Consider the following 14,063-nt stretch of genomic DNA (forward strand, 5'->3'; position numbering starts at 1 on the left):
GCAAGATCAGGGCATCCACCTCCCCTCCAGCTGGTGACTTTGTATAAAATACGTGTAATTAAGCACCCATACGACACTCATTGCAACCTCACTCATCTGTGTGACAGCCACAAATCTAACCTATGCACTCTACTGGAGGTAGCAGCCTGTATGGAGGCTATTCAGTGTTTTACACCTCCCTGTGTTCTCCCAAGGGTCAGCTGATTGAATGACTGCACATCAAACACCCCTGCCAAACGTAGCCTGGGAAACTAAGCTTCCTACGGACTTGGAATGACTTAATGCTGTTCAGGCTTGCCCAGCCGAACTATGATGGCACCGATCTGTCCCAGCTCAGTCAGGTGCTGCAGATCTAGTTTTCAGACTATTTTTGGCCGGAAATGTACACTGCACTAATCTGTAGAAGAACTGACTCTTATGGAGAGAAGCTGCTGTGAAGAACAGAAGCCTGTGTATGAAATCCATCATTCTCTTTGGAATTAATATATATGCTCTTGCTGGGAAATGCTTTACCTTGTCTTAGGCTGGGTTCAGCTATTTATAGAAAAGGAATGGATCATTTTTTATGGTATAGGTAAATTAAAATACGGTATTCAGATCTGTGCTGCCAACTTGTGGTTTTTAGACACACAAGTCTCGTGTTCTTAAGTGTTTTTCTTTTAAAGCCTCGGCTCCTAAAGTCATTTGGTTATGGGATAGTCTCAATTTTCATTTTAAGAAAGAAAAAAGCTTCTAGGCCTCTGGGTGTTGAGGAAAGCTTGAAAATGGGATCCCTATAAGTTCGTTAACGAGAAGGCCAATAAAAACAGAACCGAAAAGTTTATTTGAAACTTTGCAGCGTGGTCCCAATTCTATTCCCAGTTTATCCCAGACTCGGCATTGGTTAAGTACCTCACTTTTTCAGCTCCCAGGAGAGCTCCTGCGCAATACTGACAAGGCTTTTGCCTGTGCTCTTTTCCCGTCTCTTATCTGCTTCCCTCTTTCAGGCACTGGAGAGAAGCTTCAGAGCTCCCTGAGGACCAGGTGTTTGCGCTAATTAATTTTAAATTACAAAGCATGTATCTCCTGAATTTCTGCAAAGGCCATTACGCCCCATTGTCCCTTCTCTCTGCTTGTGGTGCTTAAAAGACCATATTGTTAAGAGCACATGAAGCGTTCTTAAATTTCTGCAGGAGCAATAAAGGCTTCTTATTAAATATTAATTGCGGAAACAAAGTAAGTGCCTTGGGGCTCGTGGGCTGGGAAGAGCCTGGTACGGGTGCTGGGACCATTGTTCATATCACACCCTCTTCCCACTAATTTTAGGCAAAAGGCCTTGTTCCATTCAAGTGAAACAGTCCTTCCAGTCCTTGTTAAACTGCGGACGTCTTTCCTCCCTAATCTGAGTGCTCTGTTTCTCTTGGGGAAGTGGCCATATCCCATTGTGCTCAAGAGGGAAAAGGAGCCACTGACTGCAGGGGGGTGATGGATTATACACGGTTTTGCCCCTGAACATAGCAGTAGCCTTGTATTTTTATGGAAGGGATTTTTGTCCCTATGGCATGCCGAATGAGCCCTAACCAAAACCCTAGCAGTAAAAAGACTCCTCTGCTCATGCTGAGCCATGGAAACAGTGACGGCGATATTCAGTATCGATAGGATCCCTAGCGCTCTCCTGGAAATAGAGGAAAAGAGATTTGACTGTATTTCAGTCCGGCTAGATTCCTCCATAATTAACCTACCGTAGAAAGATAAGAACTAGCTCACCTTCTCAGGAATGTTGTTCTGGTTTCTGTCTGGGAGGGATATGAGGTACATTAAAGGGTTTTGTGTGTATGGGCAGAAGGCAGGGCGAGCTACAGTGGACTTTGTAACCACCTTTAAAGAGCGTTTGTCGTTGCTTTGAAAAGTTTGCTCCTAAAAATCATTTAACTGGGGATAATTTCTTTTATCTAAAAGCGAGCTACTTATGCCACATCCTGTAACTGCTGTGCACTGATCCCTGCCTTCCAGATGGCAGAAACCTCATTTTTTTCCTATCATGACATTTGGACACACCTATAAATTTGAGAGGGACCATGTGTTCTGGGTAAGAGAAAGAAACAGTAGTGAGCGAGAGTGTGTGTGCACGTGTGTGTTTACACAATAGGGTCCCGACCTTTCAAATACACACCGGAGTAGTCCTAATAGAACCATTCACATGCACAAAGTTATTTGTGAGCAAGTGTTTGGTTGCGGGAACAGAGCCTAAATGTTTTCTCTTAAAAAGGACAAAAACAAAAAATGACGAGGGTGAAAATGAGTTTTCACTAACCTGGAAAAACACACAATCTAGCCCTTCAGAAATATTTTCCTGTGTCAACGGAAACCATCTATGCGTATCTATCAGCAACAACTCCAGAAAATATTTTGAAAAAGGTCTGAGTCCTCTGGGGCAAAGAATAAATGAGGCTGCCTCTTGATGGTCAAATGACTGCAGGAAGTCAAGCAGATTGGTAAGGAGACTTTGCTGTGACAGATATGTAAACTGATCAATGAGAAGAAAGGATAAAAGGCCCAGGTACAAAGAGGGGGAGGAAGGGGGCACATTACTGAGCTAGAGAAAGTCAAATATAAAAAGAAAGGCAAATATGCTATGGCTTCACAGTACCTCTGCACCTGACCAATATATTTGTCTATGAGAGAGAGCCCAAGATCAGGCCAGTTTGGTTATGAATTGTCTGTATTTGCTACTATTTATGTTGGAGGGTATATGTGCTGCAGCCTCTTTCCAGATTTTTGGGGCCTGCAGAACCCCTCTTTGTCTGGGGAGCAGCCCCTTATAAGGCCGTAGCTGCAGGCTGCTGCTTCTCCTCCTCCCCCCAGTGGGTATGCAGTTTGTGGACTCTCCAACCATGGCATGGGCCTCTTCCTGCTGCGAGTGTCCGAGCTTGGTCTGTGTGGCCCTGTGCCCCATTATGGCTCTTCAGGGGGGCCTTCTGCAGCCCCCAGGGTGTTGCTGTGAGTGTAGAACAGGGTGGCTGAACTCCACTTTCTGTGGGCCTTTAAACAGGAGATGGGCCCTTTAAATAAGGAGGGGACAAAAGCCTCAGTCATTTTTTTTAAACGCCCTTTAAGTGGCTCATGCTCTGTTGTGGCTCTTCAGGGGCTCTGGTCTGTAACAGTGTACGTCTGTGCATACCCCAAGAAGATCTAGCAACAGCAAAGTAGAAACCAACCTGTTTTTCCTGCGGGATGCTATTCTGTTAATTCGTGGTAACAAATTCAGGTGCTGTGGAAAAACATACACAGCTACTACATAATCACAAGCAGTCGGGAGCTGGGATTAGAACCCTACTCTAGCTTCAGAACCACAGCTCCTCTAGCAGCGAATTCTAGTAGTAGGTCTCTTGTCCTGTTTGTGAGCCAGCCATTAAAGTAAGTCTCTCTCAATTCCTCCCCTTTTGTGAGATGGTTTATGTGTAATAAGTGCAACTGAATAGATCTTTTGCTAATGCAAGTGCAGTATGGGTGTGTATTCAGGTCATTAATAAAACCAAATGTCACAAAAGAATTTCATTGTGTTTCTCGTTCCAGTTCATTGTGGCATTTTCCCATTCATCTTCAATGGCCGGGAAACTGAAGTCATGTTTTAGGGCTTGTCTACACATGGAAATTAATCTGCAATAAGGCATTGGGTGAATTTAAAGGAGATTAACTGTTCCTGATGAACGCAGTGTGCAGATGCTCGTATTCTAGAATAAGAGCATTTTATTCTGAATTAGCTTAATCAGGAATAGCTATTACAAAATAACTCCCCATGTAGAGGCGAGGGGAATAAAAAGCAGTACAGACTTCTCATTAACGATTGCTATTTCTGAACACTCCTGTGCCTCTCCCTCATTTGAGGGACAAACAGGAAGTTGCTAATTCAGACCCAAGAATTTATGGTTCAAAAGTGGGTGGATTTGCTGCTGATTCATGGTGTGCTGGTTTCACTCATCAAAACCTCAGAGCTGTCAGGTGGAGGAGTAATTAGTTGGAATTATATTTCAGAGGGGTTCTAATCGCGGACAAGGCTGCTTGGCTCCTCCTCATCAGTATCTCATCCTCTGTAGGATGTTGAACTTGTTCCATCTTTTCATGTATTTGAATGGCCTGTAAATGATTGTGATGCAGAGCTGATAAGTGCAATCTCAGTCAGAGATAAAAATGTTACTATTTGGAAAGAGAATTGGTTGCTAATTAAAGTGCACCAGTGTCTGTCATGATTTCCTGGTCAAAGATTTCACAGAACTTCCCTTCCACCTACCAAACCTACGTAATGCTGCTCTTAATAATAACTTCATTGCTCTTAAAAAAAAAATCTGTGCCATCCATCAAGAACAAGCTCATCGGTGACAAATGTAGCAGGCACAACAGAGCATGAAAATGTCCCGCAGAAGTGTACTACAGCTAGCCCAAGTGAGGTAGAGCTACAGTAGAAATCTAAGGCTACCCTGAGTCAGTTGGTTCTATCATCACCTTATCCCATTTTCAATTTAGAGTTTCCTTGGGTGCAGCCTCTTCTTGAGTTCCCAGTTCCTATGGGTTGAGCATCTTCCACCTCGTTCACATCTTTCCTTAAAAACCAGCTGTTTGTTTAGCTGTCCATTGCTGATAGAAGCAGATAAGTCATAGTCTATCCTGAAGGCTACTCCTTTAGTCATATTGATTCTGTCCAATTTAGCTGGTAGTTTCTTTAGGTCAGGGACTAGTCTGAGCTGTGTTCTGCTAAGGACTGTGCACATGTCTGATGTGATCTAAATAACAATCTAACATTGTCCGGCATACTTGAATGGTCTGTCTCTGATAGACTTACCTGCTGCCGCAGCTGTATAGCACTGCGTACAGACCCGTGCATTCTGTCTTGTTAGTAAATTAGCTGCTCCGTCCAATAAGAGCCCCTCATCCCTGCTACACATGATGCTCAGGCTTCATCCTGCACTCTGCCAGTAAACCTCCCATCCTCACCACTACTATCCTGGTCTGGGCACCTCACTGAGCAAAGACATCCATATTGTGTCAAGGTATATAGTGACTCTGTATCATGGACAAGTTGGTGGCCGCCTCCTAGTCCAAAAATATAATTCTTGCCTATGAACCCAAGCCAGATCTCTAGTGTGATTTTTCCAGACTGTACCCCATAGACTTCCTTCATCCTCCTTAAGGATTGTCCCAGTATTTTGGAGGTTAATCTTTAGCCAAGCTCTGATGAGACCAACTTCCTGAGCAGTGAGGTGCTTGAATAGGTGCATAATGTGACTGCATTTCAGTATTACTCATTTTGTTCTTTTTTTTCCCTTGCTCCACCCCATGAGCAGAGCTGAGCATAGAATTGTTTTCCTGGTTTGGAGCTGAACTGAAAAATCGGGGGGGGATGGTTCGTTTCAAACCAAAGCAGTTTTTTTTTTTTTTTCTCACTGAACTGAAAAACAAAAATTATCCTTTTTGGATTGAAAAGCACGCAAGACATTTCATTTTGAAAGGGTTGAAATGAACAGCTACAATTATTTTGGAAAAAAAATCTTTTTTTAAAAGCTAAACTATTTGCCCCAAACTTGCCAATAGTTTGTGTGTGAAAAATGCATTTTTTTAAAAGCAAATTTAATATTTTCTGAAAAAAATGCACCCAGCTCTTCCCACAACAGCACCAATTGCCTAAGGGAGAGGATTGTGTGGATCAGTGTTTGCTATTGCTTGGACCACTGCTCTGCTGCTAACCTCATTCCGGTGTTGCAGGTCACCAAAGCTTCTACTCTAGGGTTGAATCTTTCCCCCCGACTCCATAAAACATGTGCCAGATGCAATGAGATCAGTGTGTGTGGGTTTTTTTTGAGCGTATGCACTAAACTTGGCACGGCAACCCCTTTCTCTATGGAGGAAAAAAAATTGGCCAGGACTCTGGGAGTATAGAGGGTTTTTATTCATCTGACTGATAATATGAGCTAAATAAAGCTTCTTGGAAAAACACTACTGAGTTTCTCTTTCTATGGTGGTTGGGCAGAAATGTATTGGGACTAAATATGGAATTAAAAGATTTTCTTGCCAACTTTCTCTCTCCATTTTTAGAGCTACTGCACCATCTTTATAACTTTCTCAACATACGTACTTGATACAGTCATTTTGCTTTTCTTTTTCCCGGCAGCCTTTCATGTTCAGAAAAATAGGAGGGCCGAAATCCACCAGATTTAACAAGATGTCACACCATTGCACTGAGCTGCATGTCACAGTTTAGTGTCTGGGTTTGCCAAGGTCACAGAATCCTGTAAATTTTCTGTAACATGAACAAGAATGGCTCCTGCAAGAGAGAGAGCTCTGATGATGAAGATGTTTAGAGATACTCAGATGCAAAATGTGCTATAGAAATTCAATTAGCTTAATAAATGCTATTAAGCCTCATAATACCTTGGGGTTGGTGAGGATTGGATATACAGCATAGGGACCACTACATCCTGCCACTAAAGTGCAGCCACTTTTGGGGGGGGGAAAGCAGCAGTTTAATAGTGCACAACAATGCTACGCAATTGTTTAACTTGAGCAGTGGAAGAATGCTGTGTCATTTTGAAAGTGCAGGGGGAACTTAGAGGTGGAATGTCAATACATGAACTGGGATTTTGCTAGGACACCATGGCTCATACTAAAAGGGGATCTTAGTGTTAGGACCTCAGTCTTACGTTTCATGTTTTGGTTTTGTTTTGTTTTTTAAAAATGGCAGGGAGGCATGAGACATTATATGGTAAAATTCCCCTCGCCATAACAGCAGGTCCAGGCTCTGCTATATTGCCCGTCCTACGTGAGTGGGATTCTTGCTGGCATCTGAAAAAATTGGGACAATTGTGCCCACACTGCTGGCAAAATCTGCTTCTGCAGAAGAGAGAAATCGAGTGGTGGGTTTGTGCGTCATGCATGCAAAACTGCTCAGATGGCTTTTGATTAATTGAGACTAGTAAACCTTTTCCCCCACAAATGTAAGGGGTTGCTGTCAGAGATCACGGGCCTCCTGACTGACTTACTTGTGACAGCTCCCATGCTTCTGGAACAATACAGCTTGCAGCCAGGAGTGTTCTTTCATTTTCTGCTGTCATTTTCACTTTAAACAAGGCGTGGGGTTGAGGGAGAGCTGTGTAACATTTGTGCGTAGTCTCACACACAGACACACAGAGACAGATTTGATTGTAGTGTAGTCGGCACCATCCAGGAGTGCGGAGCTTCGCATCTGTAACACTGGAGCAGGGAACAAGGGTGACTTGTGAGTCAAGGATGGGTCTCTTGTGCCTGTAATTGCAAATGTTACTGTCCCAGTGTGAAAGTGGAGAGCAGTGAATTGGCTTCTGTGGGGGGCTTGCAGCGTTCTGCTGCCTGTCACCGTGGAACTGGCCACCTCTGGGGGTGGGAAGATAAATACCAAAGATACCAACGTTGTCTGTTCTTGAAGTTTTGCTTCGGCCCATTCTCCTTGAACGGAAGGACAGAAACACGTACCTTGGTCTCAAAAAGACTATGCCTGGCTAAGAAAAACAGCTGGCCCTTCGATAGCACCTTTCCTGGAAGGATCTCAAAGCAATTTGCAAACGCTCTGGGTGTGTCTGTACTGCAGCACGTGGAGGCATACGCGAGGTAGCTTTGATTGCTAGCTCACTCCCGCTAGCAGCATGGCTGCAGCAGAACAGGCTCGCGGCTCCCAGGCTCCTGCTTGCAATACGAAGTCTCCTTAGAGTGAAACGTGTCAGCATCCCGGTGAGATGGATATTCTCTCTGTTTTACAAAGGGGGAAACTGAGGCAGGGAAAGATTAAGGGAAGCTAAGCCTACATTTTCAAAAGTGGCCAGTGTTTTTTTGGGTGTCCCACAGGAGATACAGTGGATAATGTACCTCAGGATTTCTAGGCCCCGTCGTTCAGACGGACACCCTTCTGAAAATGTGTGCTTTAAGCTAAAGCACGTTACTGAGCTAGTGCTCTGAGACCAGTGCCTGTCATGCTGATTGGTATTGTTTCGTTTCCTCGGGCTGCCCTGTCTGCCTGTATCCACCTGTTGTCCCTCGTTGTTAATATGATGTACGATTTGTAGTATGTAGCACCTCAGAGCCCTGGTCATGGCCCAGGACCCCTTTGTACTATGGGCCATGCAGACATGGAACAAAAAGACAGTCCCTGCCCCAAGCGCTGGCAGTCTGTGTCAGACAACAGGTGGCTACAGGCAGACTTGTACTTAAGTCTTATCCTTACCTTGTTGTAAGTTATTTGAGGCAGGGACTCTTAGTTCTCTGTGTGTGTAGCACCTATCACAATGGGGCTCACAGGTGCTACTATCAGATAAATAACAGACTAATCCCTGTCATACCCCCAGTGAGGTGGGTATTATCCCCATTGGGTATATGGGGAGGCTAGTGCATTAGGAAGTTAAGGCTGTTATTTTTCACAGGCCGTGAGTATTTGACCTCAGAGCTGTGGGTGCTCGCTAGCTGAAAATGAGACCCTGAGTGACTTGCCAAAGCTATGGCAATTCAGTATGAGATCTGGGTTTAGACCTGGGGAGTTCCTAGTTCCCGGCCTCAGGGCCAGGCTGCTACGTCACGCCTGTCTCACTTGCAGGAGGACACCGACTAAAGAGAACTTGGGCCCGTCTGTCTCTCTGAATTGCGAGCTTCGCACAGCTGCTTTCCTAGTGCTGCCGTCCAGCATGCTTCTGGATACCTTGGAACTCTACAGCCAATCTGGTCAAGCCAAAAGCCATGTTGCATTCCAGTGGGAACATTAATTTATCCCCCGAAGAATAAAGCTGGAGACGGATTTATAACAGAGGGGAATGCATAACTTCATTGGCTGGTACTCAGCCATGTTTCCCATGCCAAGAAACAGATGTAAACCTGTGAGAACTGATCCTGGAGGGAAAGCAGCTGACTGAAAGCCTGGCCTTTGGGGCTTCACTAATAAATAACAGCTTGGTTACAAGAGTTAGTGGTCAGAAAACGCTGTCCCTCGTTGTGATCTTAGTCTCACATATCCTGGAAATGCATGAACCATAGAGAGGAACTTGGGCCTGTATCTAAGTGAGGTTTTTGCTTTAGCCATGTGAAAAGTGTGTTTCATCTTTCAGCTTTGGTGCTGTTTTCGCAGAGATAACGTGCACTTGCACTGGGTGGCCATTTATAAATCTTAGTTTGTTTGAGTCGTAACTTTGATTTAATTGGTGTGCATTTCCCACAGGCCATTCCCTCAGCTCCCTCTGCTATTTGGGCTTTAGGGAGAACTTGGAGGGGTTTGTCTTAAACGAGGAGATACTGAGTTATGTTAGAGGTTTGTGGGGGAATGAGCTGGAGATTGCCATTGGGCTGTAGAGGGGCAGACATTCAGCTGGTATAAATTGTCTTCAGCAGAGCTGTAACACTCTATGCCAGCCGAGGATCTGCCCCAGAGTTTTTTACTTGTAGGCATCAAGCTCAAATCCTGCCTTGGGAAATGGATACGGTCCTCAGTCCGGTTGTCAGTGAGCAGGTATCCTTGTCCTCCAAAAGCACCATGTCAATTATAGGGCTTGTTGGCCATCACCATGAGGGCACCTAGGACTGAAGGAACGACAAGAGATGATGGGAGTATCCTCTTACCCATAGCAGCAGGCCGTCCAGGAGGCAGTCTAGGCAAGGGACAGAATGGCAAACCTTGTATATAGGAATGCAGGGCTCTTCTGAGGAGTCATCTGAAATTCAGGTGCTACCAGCCTGCATTAAGGTTGCTGCGGTGGGTGGGGAGCAGCCATTCTCTGAGTCAGCGGGGGATCTTGACTGGAGCCCTAGGAAGAGGCAGGTTCAGGTGGAAGTTTATTTTGTGGTGTTCTTTCCAAGCTGTCAATAAAGCCCAACCCCCAGGGAGGGGGCAAGCTTGGATGCTAACTCTAGCTTTGTGTGCTCAGTTGGGGGCAGGCTAGGGACTCGGCCAGCCCCAAGACCCATTGCTGGGGAAGCTGGCACTGCCATGGCCCATGCTTCAATCTCCAGGGCTGTCTGTTAAGACCTGCATTACATTCCCGTTGTCATGAGGACGGTCGTGCCAGATCCCACCAAACCCTGGTCTCTCCCAAGGAAGTGTGTTTTATGAACAGCTTGGGAGACTTGGTTGCCTCTTCCCTGGCTCTGGTCTTTTTCTTTTCTCCCTTAAGAAACTACCTGTGGCAGGCTACAGCTGTTTTCAAAGCACGTGATTCTTGATACCAAGTGGCTGCTGTGTGGCTTGGGGGTGTGACTGGTGCTGGGACTTACCAGTGCACAGAAAATCGCAACACGCTGGCTACCACTTCGGGCCCCTTGCTGGCAGTCTCAGTAGAAGGACTAATTGGTTATGGAGTCTTCATTCTTCTCTCAGTCCTAGAGGTGATTCCTCCTAGTCAAGTAGACACAGATTGGCATTGGCAGGTCAGCTGCCCATATTGTGCCAGCTCTGTGCCTGGAGGGACCCCAGAGCTGCAAATCAGCACCTCTTGCAAGCATGAGATGCCCTTTGTGGTGTGTTTGATGCTAAGAATTTTGCCTGACAGGAGAGCTTCATCTGCCTGTAAAGATCACCATTTGACAGGATGATAGAGTGGGGATTCTTGGAGTGAGCTGGTGCCAGCTGGGGAGGGGAATTTCTGCTTGAGCTTTTGTTTCTTTCTAGCACTGACATTTTAGCTGTCCAAAGAGTATATTTATTTCATTCTTGGCAAGGACGCAGCTGCATAAATCAGTGTCCGGACTAATTGGGAGTAGCCCAGTGCAATTAGGCAAGCCGAAACCGGAAAGGTCTTCTCTGCCTGCTCTCCTGAACCTGGTGCATCTGGAAGAGAAGCTGTTCTGGGCTTCGCTTGTACCCAGCTGTCTCTCTGGTTGGGTGGATGTAGGACTGACCGGCACGGAACGGTACAAGTCTCAAGGGCAGGGTTTTATGATATGGTCTCTGTCTAACAAGCAGCCAAAAGGAATGATGCTTACCAGATCGATATCTCCTAGCAGTCTGTGACAGCATCATGGATAGGATAAAAGCTTCCCAGTCCCCCACAACCTTTCTTGAGCACATCTCAAAGCTCGTCTCTCATGGCCAAGCATTTGCCAGACTCCGGGTTCAAGCCAAGATGGGCTTTCTCGGTGGGAGGTACAGGTGACCATGACTGTTAGCACTGCCTATTTGTGAGCAGTACAGATTGGGGAGCTAAACGTCAGCCCAGTGCTACCTTAGCTATGATTCAGCTCCTTTCGTCCCATGCCCCAGAGGCCTTTGCTCCATTTGTGCTCCGTTCACATTGAGTCGGGTGGGAGTTGTATGTGATTTAAGGACTGAGGGAAGATAAGTACTCGGGTCAATCCTCTAAATCTCTTCAGAGGATCTTTTGGTATCCCAGGGTAGACTTGAGGAGCTACAGAAGGAAGAGAGATGTTCGTTTTTTTTTTTTTTTTTTTTTTTTTTGGAGACTCTTTCTCACAGGGAAGGGAGTAGATTATTATGATCTCCTTTCATACTGAACATTATCAGACCGCCCCCCCCCCCCCCCAAGTAAATTCCAGCTGATTTATCAGACTGGGGAACATACGCTTTGCTGGAGCCTGTCCCTGTGGGGTTTTTTTATATATATATATTTTTATTTTTATTATTTATGAGGATAATTACTGATTTAAGCCCCTGGGCTTTCCATCTTTGAATTATTGCCATTGTGAACTGCAGGAAACCCAATGAGAGCGCTAAGCATTCAATCAGGCTTGTAAAATGTGGTGATTTGCAGCCCTGGAGAAGAAAGTCCTCCGAGCACTGAGCTGATACAGTGTGGGTGGCTGTCCTGCTCATACCAGTGTGTAATGCAGAAGCTGCCTTGGAGTGGTTATTTTGACAGGCAGATCTTTGAATTTTGATGGGGTGAATTTGGACTTTCTGAACCGTGTGCAGGATACTGCCCTGCTGCATTCAGTCCCATTCCAGCTGGGAAGATGCTGTCCTTGAACGCTCCCCATAACCAGAATCTGACCCGTCCAATCTTGAGAACATCTTGCCCTCGCCATGGCTCTGTCCAGCATCCACGTTGCATAGTGATCCACGTGGGAGCAGACAGTTTTGCTCCACTCTTTATTTCCAAGGTGGGAAGGGATCAGGTGCCACCATGGGTCACACCAGTCCTCTCTTTTTTTAGTGCTGCCTTGAGCACCAACCTAACCACATGTTTGTCTCTTTCAGCTGTTCCACGTGGCATACGTCCTGATCAAATTTGCCAATTCCCCTCGTCCGGACCTCTGGGTGCTGGAGCGATCTACTGATTTTGGACTTACCTATGAGCCTTGGCAGTACTTTGCCTGTAAGTATGGTAATAGCAGCCACTGGAGGAGTTGGGTCTTAATTCATGCTGGCTTCGCTGTGTGGGGCAATGAAGGACAAGGAGGAATGTTTTTTGCATTGTTGAGTTGCTGTTTATATGGGAATTCACTCTGAACCTGGGTTTGGAGGAGTTGAATAAGTGGTATGCTCTAATACAGCAGGTGACCTGTAATTCTCCCTTTCCACAGAGAACTTATTGCTGCCAGAACTAAAGGTTGGATCGGAGCAGCGGGAAGTTTACCCAGTGGAACAGATGCTATTTTGGGTTATGGTAGATCTTTAATGCCAGTGAGAAGTTACCTCGCTCCTGCAGCCTGCCTTTCCTTCCCCCATCCCTGTCCACCACCACACCCTCACCAGCATGGCTGCTATTTAGAAATGCCTTGTTCAGCGCAGCACCAGCAAGGAACAAACATGTAGATCCCTGACAGAGGGCAAGAGAGCAAAACCTTTAGCTACTCCATTTTGTAATGGCAGGCCTGACTCGCTTATCAGTGGCTGCCACAGCAGCGAGGTATGAGGGTGGAGGATAATCACTGCTCCATTATATCTAATCCAGTCTACGCCTGGAAGAAGAACCTGGTCTCTGCTGTTATGAGTAGGGCCTTGTCAAATTCATGGTCCATTTTGGTCAATTTCATAGTCAGAGGATTTTTTAAATGGTTAATTTCACAGTTTCACATATTTCAATCGGAAACTTCATGGTGTTGTAATCATGGGGATCCCAACCCAAAAGGGGGTGGGGGCGGTAGAGCATCTGGAGCAAGGCTATTGTGTGTGGGGTGGGGTTGTATTGCCACCCTTACTTTTGTGCTGCTGCTGGCCGCGGCGCTCTGCAGGTGCGGGAGGTTCCCGGAGGTGGGTCTGATCCAGCTCTGGGAGTGCCCCATGCAGGGGAAGAGGGAGTCCCGTCCCTCCCCAACCCAGCCAGGACTAGCATCTGGAGTCTGGCGCACAGTAGAAACCCCCAGCTAGGGTGGCACTAGCCCTGCCTCTCCCCTACAATAGCCAGATTTCTCGGGGAGGCCAGATTTCATGGGGAACATCAGATTTCACGGTCTGTAACGTGCTTTTCACGGTCCATGAATTTGGTAGAGCCCTAGTTATGAGAGTACATGGGAAACAATTCTATCATCCTAAAACACATGCAGCTCGGCCAAGTCACCGGGAGTGCGATAACAGCTGGCCCCTCCTGAGAGCATTGGCAGTAATTGGTAAAAGATGTGAGCTAAGATCTACAACTAGGGTTTAAAACCAATCCACACACCTGGCGAGAAAAGGTGCTTTTAATACACAGATGCCTGCCCCTGGGATTTCCTAGCGAGGCTCACTGCCCTGGCATTTACGGGTCAGCGCGTGGGTTTCCCTCTCAGATCGGAAGAGAGAGAAGCTTTATCCTAGGGTTTTTGTTTTGTTTTTTTAACGTAGTAGATAAAACGGCCTGAAATTTCCTCCCTCACTTGTCTTAGTTTTGTAAATACTTCGTAGTCCTGATTCACCTTCATGCTGTGCACAGTGGAGGAGACGCTCCTGTCAAATTGCCCTGTGTTTCACTCGGCTCGTTCTTTCCTAGCTACCATTTTTCTTGAGATCCCCCCTCCCCCCAAAGGCCTCTACCTGCTCCTCCGTTATGCGATGGTGGCAGCCAGTGCAACCAGCAGGAGCCTGGCCTGTAAAGCAAACTTTTTGGCCACATCCCCCACGTAGTTACAGAATTCCTTGCACAGAA

General features: G+C 46.2%; 1 protein-coding gene across 5 annotated transcripts in view; it reads left to right on the top strand.

Moving 5' to 3' along the window:
• LAMA5 (laminin subunit alpha 5) overlaps window positions 1–14,063 on the top strand; it is a 168,993-nt gene that overhangs the window by 55,539 nt on the left and 99,391 nt on the right. For all 5 annotated transcript variants that reach the window (XM_043527389.1, XM_037915641.2, XM_043527390.1 and 2 more), the window contains exon 3: window positions 12,197–12,314. In XM_043527389.1, the coding sequence (XP_043383324.1) occupies window positions 12,197–12,314 (118 nt within the window). The remainder of the gene's footprint in view (window positions 1–12,196; window positions 12,315–14,063) is intronic.

The sequence above is a fragment of the Chelonia mydas genome, chromosome 13 (genome assembly GCF_015237465.2).
Source record: "Chelonia mydas isolate rCheMyd1 chromosome 13, rCheMyd1.pri.v2, whole genome shotgun sequence".
In the NCBI taxonomy this organism is placed as follows: Eukaryota; Metazoa; Chordata; order Testudines; family Cheloniidae; genus Chelonia; species Chelonia mydas.